The following is an 11,832-nucleotide window of genomic DNA, read 5'->3' as shown; positions in this document are numbered from 1 at the left end:
CAGGACTAACACTCCACTACTTACTACTGCACAGCTCCTAGCAGGAGCTATGGAGGCATTGCAGGAGCAGGGAATGCGTAACAAATTTCAGTAAGAGCTCTGGGAGATTCACCCGCAGGAGGCTATGATCTTAAGTGTCAAAAAAAGCAAAACAGTTCTTTCAGGAGAAAACACGCTTTGCTTAAAGAAACACTAGAAATAAGAAACAAATTGAAGAATTGTCCTTCTGCAATCTGTTTGTATTGGAATGTACAGCAGCAAATTCAAGTCCACTGTCTTTATACTGAAAACCCCTTCTGTGTTCAGCTGTCAAACAGAGCATAGATGATTAAGGAGTTTCTCTTCTGGGGCACTGAGAATCTGGATCTAAAAACTTAATGCTTAAATTTGGCCTAACAGGAAAATGGAAAATGCTGAGTAAGACCTGATCATTTGCCCAACTCCCTCCACGTAACCAGCTTGAGACTGTTACAGACCTCGACACAGCAGCATACAGCAGGGAAAATAACACAACCTGGGAGCCCTGGCAAGGCTGGCTTGTCCCATCGGCAGGCAGAGCCTTAGTTCTCTTTGAAATAAAGTTATGGCCTGCTACAAACTTCCTCCTCCTGGGCCACCCCCCCCCCCAATCTGTCGCTTGCCCCCAGCAAACATGCATGCACACAGAAACAAACACCTTTCATCAGAGAAACTCTATCTACAGTTTTTAGAAAAATATCTCAAGAGAAAAGATAAGGGAGTTGTTCATATGCCTCTCACCTGGCCGGGTTTCATGAGAGCTTCCTGAGCAATGACCGAAATTACCGACATCCAACAGAAATGCTACTTTCTCATGTTTATTCCTGTAAACTACAAACATAAGAAATGCTGAATCATAACTTAGAGAACAGAAACTCTGTAAAGAAAAAAGAAAAAACAAACAAAAACTCATTTCAAGCTTCCTCCCTTGCTTTCTCTTCTTCCCACTTCAGACTTGGTGTTACTTTGCCAAAGATTGGTCATGGTTTGGATAGCACATCTTGCTCTACACGTTCAGAACAGCAAGAAGTGCAAAAAAAACCCCAACACAAACACCTCCTCCCCAAACAACACCCAAGCGGCAGCTAAAGCAAGTGATTAGAGGAAATAAAATGAGGCAACAAGAACTGGCTAAAGCTTCCAGCTCTGCTCTTTGCTGGGCTTCTCTTGGGCTTTTTGGTTTTGTTTTTGTTTTTGTTTTCCTTTCTCTGAGTCACAGAGAAAGCCGAAAGACCAACAAAAATCCTGATCCCTGATCACAGCATTGAGCTAGATTCAGCTAGAATTTCAGCCCTGCGTTTAATCTAACTTTAAACGTGCCTTCAAAACAAAACAAGCTACTTGTTTTAACCTAGTCATAAAGTTTATTAAAATTGTTCATTAATGCTTCAAATGTAGCAAGAATGCATAGATCCCAAAATATACATATGTATTTTCTTATAGAAATAGATTATTCTTTATAATAAAAAAAACTGTAGGAACATCTTTAACAGATTACTCAATTCATGACTGACAGTTACACGAGATTGCATCATGTACACAGCATTCCCAGCCATGCTTAAAGGATTGCATCACTTTGCGCTTGCTCTCCTCTCGCTCTTTTAAATAACCCCAGCGCCCAGCAGCCTGCAGAGCCCGCCCGGGGCCGGGGCCGGGGCCGCGGCCGCCGGCCCCACCGCGCCCCACCGCGCCGGCCCCACCGCGCCGCGCCGCCCCGCTGACAGCCCCCGGCCCCCGGTGAGGTCCCGCGCGGCGGCGGGGGCCTTCCGCCAACACGTAAATAAAGACAAAACAAAACAAAACAAAAATTCAACCAACCAACCCACCCGCCCCCCGGGCTCTCCCCTCGCCCCGGCCCGGGAGCAGCGCTGAGCAGGGCAGGGAGCTGGCGGCTCCGCTCGCCCCGCGGCCCGGCCGGGGGTCAGCAGCGAGGCGAGGAGGCGAGCAGGGGCTCGGGCAGCTGTTTGAACAAGTTCCTGAGGGTGCTCAGCTCCCGGGAGAGCTGCTCCACCTTCTTCTGCAGCCGCTCGTTCTCGGCCGTCAGTTCCAAGACTTTGTGCTGCGTCTCCAGGTTGCGCATTTTCGCTTTGTCGCGGCTCTTGCGCACCGCGATGTTGTTCCTCTCCCGGCGGAGCTTGTACTCGTCGCTGTGCTTGTCCACGCACTTCTTGGGCTTGTTCTTGCCCGCCGGGGGCGCGGAGTAGCCCCCGCCGGCGGCGGCGGACTTGGAGGACTCGGAGGGGTTGGGGGTGCCGGGGGGCTGGAGGAGGACGAGGTGGACAGGTTCCCGCTGCTGCCGCTCGGCACCGACTGGTAACCCAGGTAGGAGCGCACGGTGCTGCCGTAGGGTGAGGACATGCCCCCCGGTCCCGGCCCGGCTCCCCCTTCTTCCTTACGGGGCCCTTTGCAAGAGTCCAGGGTCTCGAAGACCGGCTCCACTTTGGTTTCCACGATCTGGGGCGGGAAGCAGCCCGGCAGCCCTCCCGGCTTGTGGCTCTGGCTGGCGCAGGGGTGGCTGTGCCGGGCGAGGCTGATGTAGGTGTAGTCGGGCTTCTTGCTCCCGCCGCTGCCTTTATAGTCCTCGGCGAAGAGATCGGAAAGGAAATCTTGGCCACCGCCGCTGCTGCAGGGAGGCTCAAAGTTGCCCCCTGCTGCTGCTGCGGGAGGAGGCGGCTGCGCCGGCTGCTGGGATGCTAAGGGGTCCAGGTAGGGGCTGAAGTCGATGGCTCTCTCGTGGTCCCCTACGGTGAGCTCGGTCATGGAGCGGCCCCCGGCCGCCCGCGGGTGCAGCTTGTTGAGAGCAGCCAGACAGTCCGCCTCGTAATAGAAATTAGCCACTTCCATGGATTTAAAGGCGGGCGGCTGGATGGGGAGGCATGCTGCGTCCCAGGCCACCAGGCGTTGCATGAAAGCAAAGGGGGATGCGGGGAGGAGAAAACGACGCAGGGGGGCCCCCCCGGCAGAGGATCAAGCTGCCGCCGTCGGGGTGGGGGGGGTGGGGGGGCTCCAGACCCTGCCTCAGTCTCTGGCGCTGGGCACGGCCCCCGGCTGCGCTGCCCACCTGGGCTGGATCAGTTCCTGCGGCGCGGCGGGGCTTCACCGCTCCGGGTGCTGCGGCGGGAGCTGGCGCGTCTCCTCCGGACCATCTGGTTCTGGGTCCCGTGTCCTAAAGTCTCTGACTTAGGAAAGTTCCTTTCCTCAGTTATTTATAGGGGCGGTGGATCCCATAGCAACAGGCGCGTCACCGCCTGGCCGCCTGCCACGCTGCACGCTCGGTAACTGCTGGCCCCGGCCCCGGAGGAGGCACCCGGGGCGGGTGTGCCGGTGCGGTGCCCCGCCGAGCCGGCCGCAATAAAAGCGGGGCTTTGCCGGGGAGGGAGGGGAGCGGGCTGCAGGGCCCCGCAGGTGAGGGGAGGATCGGGGCTTGCCGTGGCGAGGTCCGGCGGGGATGGCAGCGGGCCACCGCTCGGCCCCGCAGGGGCCGCGGGGACACGCGTGTGCCGGGACGCTGCTGCCGCCTCCGCGCCAGCGTGGGCTCCGGCGTTCGCACCTGAGAGTGGGGCTTGGTGCCCGGGGCTGACAGTGCCGTACGGAGGTGGGCGCAGATCCCGCCTGGGTCCCGCGGTGCCCGCGGGGAAGTCGAGGCAGGAGGGCTTTTCCCAGGTCCTTTTGGCAAGGCAGGGGAAAAGCTGCAGATAGAAGACAGATCCCGTTATTCCCCGTCCCGTGGTTGCTCAAGTTAAGTCCCACCGGCCGGCAGAGCTGTCCGTACGGACATGCACAGAGCCGCTTTGCAGCGGCGAGTAGAGAGCCGAGCCAAGAGGAGTTGGAGCAGGGCACGGCGCTGCTCCAGGCTTCCTTCTCGCGGCTGCGAGCAGCCGGAGAGCCGAGCAAACCCAGAGCTCCCCTCCCCAGCTCTTCATGCCGGGATGATGGCCTTAAAGTTTGTCTTGGTGTATTTACTTTCCATGGTATGGTGCAACCGTCAGGGTACACAAGCGATAGGGAATCTGTGCGCTGGAACCAAAGGGGACCGTCTGTAACGTGATTCGGAAGGAAAGTGAGATACGTGCATAGAAACATGGAATCCAAATGTTTTTAGAATCGCGGGGTAAGTTTGGGAAGGAAGACTGAATCTTGATGTCCGTTTTAATTAAAGACACCCACCTTGGGAATCAAACTTATATTTTCACTCTCTTACTCCCACATTTACCTGTCTACAAGCTGGTGATTCATCCCCAGAATAAAGGACATTAATTTAAAACAAAACATATAATTAAAGGAAGTAGGAGTGTCCTTCGCCTCAGTAAAGAAGACCTAGCACTGCAGGGAAAATGACACTGCCTCTTAGAATAATGTGAAGCAATCCTGCGGTGTGGGAAATATTGTAACGTTAAGCCAGAGGAACAGGTATTGCATTATACGATTCAAACAGTCAACTGTTCATAATGTTCAAACCTCAGAACTTTGAAAAGAGGAAGAATTCAAGAATCAGTCAGTGGATCGTCGGACTTTTTCTTTCTTTTATTTTTTTAATTTGCTTTTTCTTTTCACGTTTTAAAAGGATTTTTTCTTTCCATAACAAAAGTACCCTAACAGGTTTTCAGGCTTCAAATATTTCTAGTTCCATCTTTATCTACCAAGTTAATCTTTGGTGAATGCACCAGAGATTAAATTGGACCTGGGCCTGGCCAGAGAGCTGGGTCTGGAGGTTGTAGTTGGAGCCCATATCTTCATAAATACAAACATCTGTATTGGGTGCAAATACTGGCAAGTTGCAGTGAGCCAGGGCTTGTTCTTCTGGCTGTTTACTGCCTCATTCTGCGTCTTTATCCTGCATTCTGATCTGGCAGTTACATCCAGCGGCTGCCCTAACTGGCCCTTGCAACTGAACTCTTAAAATCGGTCTCATGTGCTTCCTACCTCCAAAACGTCTCAGGGACCCACAAGCAGAAGGTCTCCTGCTGTGGGGACCTGCTGAAATCCATGGCTGGTCTTTCTTGGCATTACCCCGACAGGTCTTCAGCTTGCCACGGCCATTGGCTAAAATGGAACGCTGAAGCTGGTCGGTAAATTTCCTGGGCAGTTTTTCAAGATATTTTTGGAGATCTAAATTTGCCCTCTTCAAATTTCTGCCCTATTCTCTGCTACTCTGCAGCAGAAAGTTGTACTCCTGCCCGGGCTGATCTTCCCTAACAAAATAAAACGTCTGTGCAAGTGTCATGTGAAACAGATTATATCAGGGATGGTGTGGCCCACACCTCCTTTCCAGGCCAGTGCTGAGTAATCCCGTAGTCACTGAGATCACACGTCAGCTGGGGTGGTAATTGAGGCTGGATGCCCAGCTTGTCCCCTCCTTCCCTTCTCCCCCCTCACCTCCCTGCTGTACCTGGAGCTCTTTAAACTTCCTCCAGCTCACCTCAAATCCCAACATCCACTCTCATGGAGCCGACGTCCGCTCTCAGCTTCTCATGGGAACCTTGTTGGCGGGCCTAACCACTTATCCAAAACCCTAGCATTCGGCAAGCAGGTTTGGAGCTAACTCTGGTCTCTTTTAAATTGTTTCTGCACTTGTCATAACAAATGCATGGCCAGAAATGGGGTTTTTGAAATGGGAACAGGTGCAGAGCGAGGCTCGCACCACAGAGGACTGGGTGGAGGTCTGGGCACACCGAGCTCTGTCCTCGCGAAGTGCCATGGCTTGGCCTGGCCAGATGTGCAGAGGCTGCTAATAATCACCCTGGAAAACCTCCTCAGAGAGATGCTTTAGATAGGAAAAGAGATGCAGACATTCCTGGTGAAGGGATCCGGGCACTGGTCTCACTCTGTGAAAAACCCGAGGGCAGCAGCCGTTCCACAGTGTGTCTCGCAACAGAGCAATTTTCAGCAGAAAGGCAGCACTTCTGTGAAAAGCACCTTCTTTCTAGTGATTTCATGATTTCTTTTTTTCAGAACTAGTCAGCTGAGGAAGGAGACAGCATAACTCACAAATTACTTAGTAACAACATCAACATTTTTGAGCAGAAAAAAAAAATTTCTGATGCAATAGAATCCAGATTCCTCTACATTCATATGTGAAACAATATAGATACTGGGAGGGTAACAGAAGGATACCAGAACGGTGAAAAGGTGGAGGGAAGAATCTCATCCTCACTGCTCATTTCTGTCATGAATTAAATTCTGCTTTCCAGTTTCCCTTTTGTACTGTAGAAGCCACAGCTTCCAGCTCCAGGCTCAGACCTACAATAAAGCATTGCAGAGGCATTTTCTTCCTGGAAATTGTCTTCTTTTCCAGGATTTCTTGCAAGCTCTCCAGCTCATGCGCTCCAGGTCTACAGCAGCTGTCCCTGGAAGGACACCAGCTTTGGGGAGATGCTATTAGTTTAATGGTGACAGCTCAAACACTGAAGTGTTTATAAGAAGGTCTGTGGACTGAGGATCATACTCTAGAAAAAGGCTGTCTGTAAATTCTGATGCTTCTTGCTGCAGACGTGTCTCATGTATTATTTCCCTTGCAGTAGCTCTTAGCAGATCAGTAAGATCAGAGCTGCATCACGCTAAACCCTGTGTGAACACAGCTGCTCACCCAGAGACCCACAGTCTAAAACAACATGGAGGGGCAGAAGAAGGGCAAAGAGGAAAGAAGTTAATGCCAGACATTGACAGTTGCATCAACGAGCAAGATGCTGTAGGTAGTATGTTGGCGGTGAGCTAAAGAGGAGAATGTGAGGGGCTCCAGGGCAGAATGGTACCCATGCAAGCAGGCAGGCTGGGAGAGAGCACGGAGGTGGTGTGGGAAGGTCTCTGGGGGATAGGAGGGGACCTTGCCTGAAAGACTGACTTAAGTGGAGCAATGTTGCAATAAACGCTGCAAAATAGAGAAGTAAAATTGAAATTTATTTCTGAGCATGTCATGCGCTCTGTTTTTTCTTCTTCCTAGCCCCAGGTCCCTCTTTATACAGCCACACACCTTACGCCAACAACAACTCGTAAGTTGTACCTGGCAGAGGCCAGATTTCAATCTATTGCTCTCCACTTGCCGTTCTCCTCTGTAAAAAACCAGCACTTATGAAATGTCAGACAGGGACAATGTCTCAACTCGGAGAGAGGTTGGCTCTCCTTCCATCTCCCCCAGCTCTAAGACCAGGCTCGAGACTTTGCCTCATTTTAGCACAAAAAACAATTGCCACATGCTTTCCTCTCTTCTGAAACCGCAGCTGCGATACTCTGCTTTGCAGTCCCCAGTGGCCTGGAGCTCCCCGGGCGGTTGCAGGCCATGTCTCCTGGCCTACTTTGGTTCTTTTGTTACAGACCAGAGTCCTCCCCCTCCCTAAGTGCTCCTTCACCCCTTGTTCCCATGTGACATGGTGATGCTCGGGTATTTGTTGGTCTTCTGCTGATTTTCTGCTCACCTCTGACCTAGCATGCTTGGCCTTTGCAGTGCTGGGTTGCTCAATCCCCACTTTATCTACGTGTTGCTCTTTGCCCTACCGAGTGCTGCAGAGAGGATACCTGGAGATTGGCACCACTGCCTCCAGCCGGTGGGACAACATCAGCGAAATACCTTCCCCTACCAGACTGAAAATTTTCCAGAGCAAATTGGAGGTCAGAGCACCCACCCTGTGGCTCTGCGAAAGAAAGGAGGGAGAGCCCGAGTGCACACAAACGTCCGTGGAAGGGAACAGTGATGAAGCAGAAGTTAGTCTCCAGTCCTGTGTTGCAAAGTCCATGCTGAAGCCATTTGGCTGGCCAGACATGGGCTGTCTTTCTGAGCAGGGACAGTGAAAGGTGACTTTGTATCTTATGAGTAGCCTGTTTCCTTGTATTCCAAAAAAAATGGCAGAGAAGTTGCTGTCGACTAACTTTCCAGAAGTTCTCCATAGTTGTCTGACATTTCCTAGGTAATTGTAGCCTCCTACTTTGATGAATTTGTTACAGATCACGTATTAATGCTTTTTTCTAGCATATCCAAGCTTTCAAAAGATCTGTCAAGGGAACAGGAATCCTATTCTTCCAGGATACCCTGCCAAGTGTCAGAAATTCCCAGTAACAGAACTTGGTAATTCATTTAGGAGATTTCTAAAAGAGGATAACTGTTCAGAGGTCCTGAGGCTGCAGGCCAGGTAGCTGGAACTCCACGGTGTGTACTGCCACAGGCAGCAGAAACCAAGGGAAATCTTAGAGAGGGTGACAGGAGAGTGGGCTTAAGTGAAGAATTAAAAGATTTTTCTTCATTAAAAGCATTAAAGGTCTGTGCCCTAGACCGTACAAGTACTTTTTTTTCATCTGCTCTCCTCTTGTGTCGAGCACCACGGGGAAAGTGGGGCTGCCAGGGAATCAGTTAGGACTTGTTGGTTGTGAGTACTGGCATCTAAGAACAGCCCCTGGGCCGGTCTGTGTCATCTGGCAGCTGGCCTTGGTGGACTGGGTACCAGGTGGGGATAGCCACAGCGTACCGTCCTCCGCATACCTTGCTTCTTGGTCCCTGTCATCTCCCTATCTTTGCATTTACAGCTTTGGACGGGAGCCGTAGGAGTGGCTATTCCAGCTCTCCCACCCACTGACACTTTCCCATGCCAGAGAGAGTCCAGCAAGGGAGCTGCAGCCAGTTTCTGCTCCCTTCGTGCCTTGTGGCTCAGGAAGAGACCGGAATTGCGTAAGTGAGGGTAGCGGGTGAGAGAAATGAGTCTGAACGCTGCTCTGCACTGCCGAGCCCATCTTGGTGGTGGGCAGCTCTCAGGTGCAGAGGTGTAAGGGGGAAGCGTATAGAAAACTAGAGGCGATCTGACAGGTGTGAATTCGCAGGGTGAAACAGCAGCCAGGGCTGTGCCAGTTGAAGTCGTTGTCATCATTTAACGTGAGGCGGGAGGGCCAGCCGCCCTTCTGTCCCTGCTGCTCTTGAACACACCGCTGAGGCCGCAGCCGCTGACAGCAGGAGGCTGGTAGAGGACCAGGCGATGAGTTTTATGAGGAATGTACAACACCTCGTTGTTCGGGTGATGTCTCTAATACCCATTGGCGAACGGGCTCTGCAGCTGGAAGCGGGGAAGGTTTTCCCGTGAGTGGCGCTGCCCCGTGTCCTGTCCCCGGGGTGGCTCCGGCGGGGGCCGCTCGCCGGGGCGGGGCTGAGGCGAAGCACGGCAGTGTCGGAAGGGCACGGGGCCTTACACACGTCATGCTCCTCAAGACCTCGGAGACCTCCGCAGCTCGGGCCTCCCCGCTCCGCCCGCCGCCGGCCACAGCCTGGCCGCTCCGGGGCGGCCCGCGCCCCGGCCGGGGCAGCGCCGCCGTCACCGGGCTTGGAGCGCCACCTAGCGGCGCGCGGCGGGGCGGGGGCGGGGCCGAGCGGCGCCGGGGCGGGGCGGGGGCGGGGGCGGGGCCGGTGGCGGGAACGGGCGCGCCCAGAGACGTGGCGGGCCGTTCTGTTCAAAATTCTCTTTCTTGAGGACGGGCGCGGTGCCGGCCGTACGGCGGAGGTGGATGTCTGCGCAGGCTTCTCAGAACGAGAGAGAGCAATCTGCCCCCGCCGCCCGGTAAGGAAGCCCCCGCCCGCTCTGTCCCCCCCGGTGCCGCCAGGGCCTGGCGGACGGCTCCTGCCCGGGGTGCCTGAGGGCAGCGGGGACCTTTCACAGGAGAGCAGGGAGCCGAATACAAACGGCGCGGCAGGGGCCTGGCTATCTGCTACCCCTACATAAACTGGCCAGGGGTTTAGCTCTCTCAAAGGCCTCCTGATGGTAATGTGGCCTGTCGTGTTCCGATGTGGTCCTTAGCTTCTCCAAACAGCATCAAGATTTTCCTGCAGAATTACTCTCTTAGTACAGACTTCTGTTCAGAGTCTCAGCAGCCTTGTCCTAGCTATGCTGATACCTGTACCAGGTCACCAGTAGGTTGCCTGGTACATCACTTTTAAGGTGGTGTTTCTAAAAGCCATTGCACCCATGCAATGCTAAATCCTCATGGCTCCACCCTTTCTTGGGACGTGGTACTACGGCTGTACCAGCTCTTGGAGTTTCACCAGAGCCTATGAACTAACTTGCTGTTTCTCCCTCCTCCCCCAGATAATGATAAAAAAAGGAACATTCTTCGGATGTGTCTGAAGCGTTGGTTTCTCTCTAGGAAAGGCCCAAACCCTCTCCTCGATGGTCTGCTGTCTTGTCACATTGAGGTGAGATTAGAAGGGGCTTCAAAGCACCTTTTTCCTTTTGCAAGGCCTGTCTTTAGGCAGCTACACTGACGTTGTTACAGAAAGATGTGGCTTTATTCCAGCCGATACCAAGATGAAACTAATAACCATTTTCCAAGAGAATTTGATAACCCATCCAAAGCCAAACCTTGCTAGCGATTTGCTGCTTTTTCTTCATGCTAACAGCCCCTTTGCCTTGACAAAACAAGATGACTAACAGATGATGAAGGTAATTTGGGAAACACTCCCAGGAACCGTACCTTGATTAAAATCGTTTCTATCTTTCCTCTAACTTACACATTCATAATGGGGACATACGGTCACATATTTCAAAACACATTCGAAGGTGCCACATCCTACTGAGTTGACATTAATTCATTCACATTTACACCACTTCCATACCAACATTTTCGAGGTCACTGTGACCCTAAGAGGATCTTAGCAAAACCCCTAGCATCAAGAGCAGCCTGACCTCACAAAACTTTAATGAAAACATCGGCATCCCTTGATGCCAGAACATTCCCATCCCTCAGTCCAAACACAGCCCGGTCCAACAAATTGAGGCACCCCAAGCTAATCCCTTTTAATTGGCTCACTACCCAATTAACAGAAACCCGCCCCCCTCAGATAAATACCTTCTTCTGTGTCAGCAGCAAATCTTTATCATTTATAGTTTCCAGAACTTTTGAGACACAGAGATATATATATAACTCTTGATGAGTCCAGGACTCATTGGCTTCCTGAGCCATTTTTTCATTAAGAACCGCTCATCTGAGCACGTGATTCCAGCTAATTATTAATTAACTTGTGATCCTCCAGACAGCAGGGCAGACCCTGGGAGGCACACAGCATGCCTTTTAGCCTGCTTCAGATAACGCGGTGGTTTCAGAGCCCCGGGAAGTGACAGCGCGGAGCGGTCCTTGACCCTCAAGTTTGGGGAGGTTCCCGGGTGGTTTGGTACCGCTGGCGTTTCTCTCGCGGCCCTGGAGGGGGAGCCCGCAGGGCAGCCCCCGGGTCGCGTCCTGCAGGCACGGGGTCCGCCGTTACCCCCCGGGGAGGGGTGCCCCGCCGGGGTGGGTGCAGCCGCCGGGGTGGGTGCAGCCGCCGGGCGCAGCCGGCGCCGGCCCGGGGTTGTACTTTACAGTTTTGGCCTTGCTGTCAAGGCACGGAGAAGCATTTTATTCACCGTGGCGTATCGTTTCCAAGCCTCTGGATTAAACAGACATCTGGTTTAGTATTTCGCCCTCTGTAAAAGGATCGAATTTTAATGTCTAAGTGAAATCTATTTCATTATTTGAAACACTGCTTATTTTAGTGCTATTTTATTTGATATTCGAATAAATCTGTCGCAGAAATTATTTTTTTGTAGACATGATGTAGTACTTAGATATTGCGAGGGGCTTTTTTTTCTGTCTGTGTTTTTCCGTGCCGGAATGTCTTTATTCGGGAGCAGTGAGGACGTCGGTGAGCGGCTTTAACCGCCTCTCTGACGGAACGCGGGCTGCATTACCAAACAACGGGACCGAAAATGATTTTATTGGCACGATTACGGCCCGGGCGTGTCGCAGTCAACGCAGGGGCTTCCAGAAACCGAATTAACGCCTGGCCGCTGCCGGCAGCACGCGCTGGGA

At 52.7% G+C, this 11,832-nt stretch overlaps 1 protein-coding gene across 1 annotated transcript; it reads right to left on the bottom strand.

The window, feature by feature from the left end:
• Positions 1 to 1,719: 1,719 nt before the first annotated feature.
• CEBPB (CCAAT enhancer binding protein beta) lies at positions 1,720 to 3,138 on the bottom strand. The gene is given in 2 exon segments (XM_050907355.1): positions 1,720 to 2,202; positions 2,205 to 3,138. Coding segments are annotated over 2 exon segments (984 nt in total). The 5' UTR covers positions 2,926 to 3,138; the 3' UTR covers positions 1,720 to 1,939.
• Between the last annotated feature and the right edge of the window lie 8,694 nt (positions 3,139 to 11,832).

This window comes from Gymnogyps californianus, chromosome 17 (genome assembly GCF_018139145.2).
Source record: "Gymnogyps californianus isolate 813 chromosome 17, ASM1813914v2, whole genome shotgun sequence".
Classification (NCBI taxonomy): Eukaryota; Metazoa; Chordata; class Aves; order Accipitriformes; family Cathartidae; genus Gymnogyps; species Gymnogyps californianus.
The sequence above is the reverse complement of the archived record's forward strand: the minus strand, read 5'-3'. Positions and strand labels throughout refer to the sequence as shown.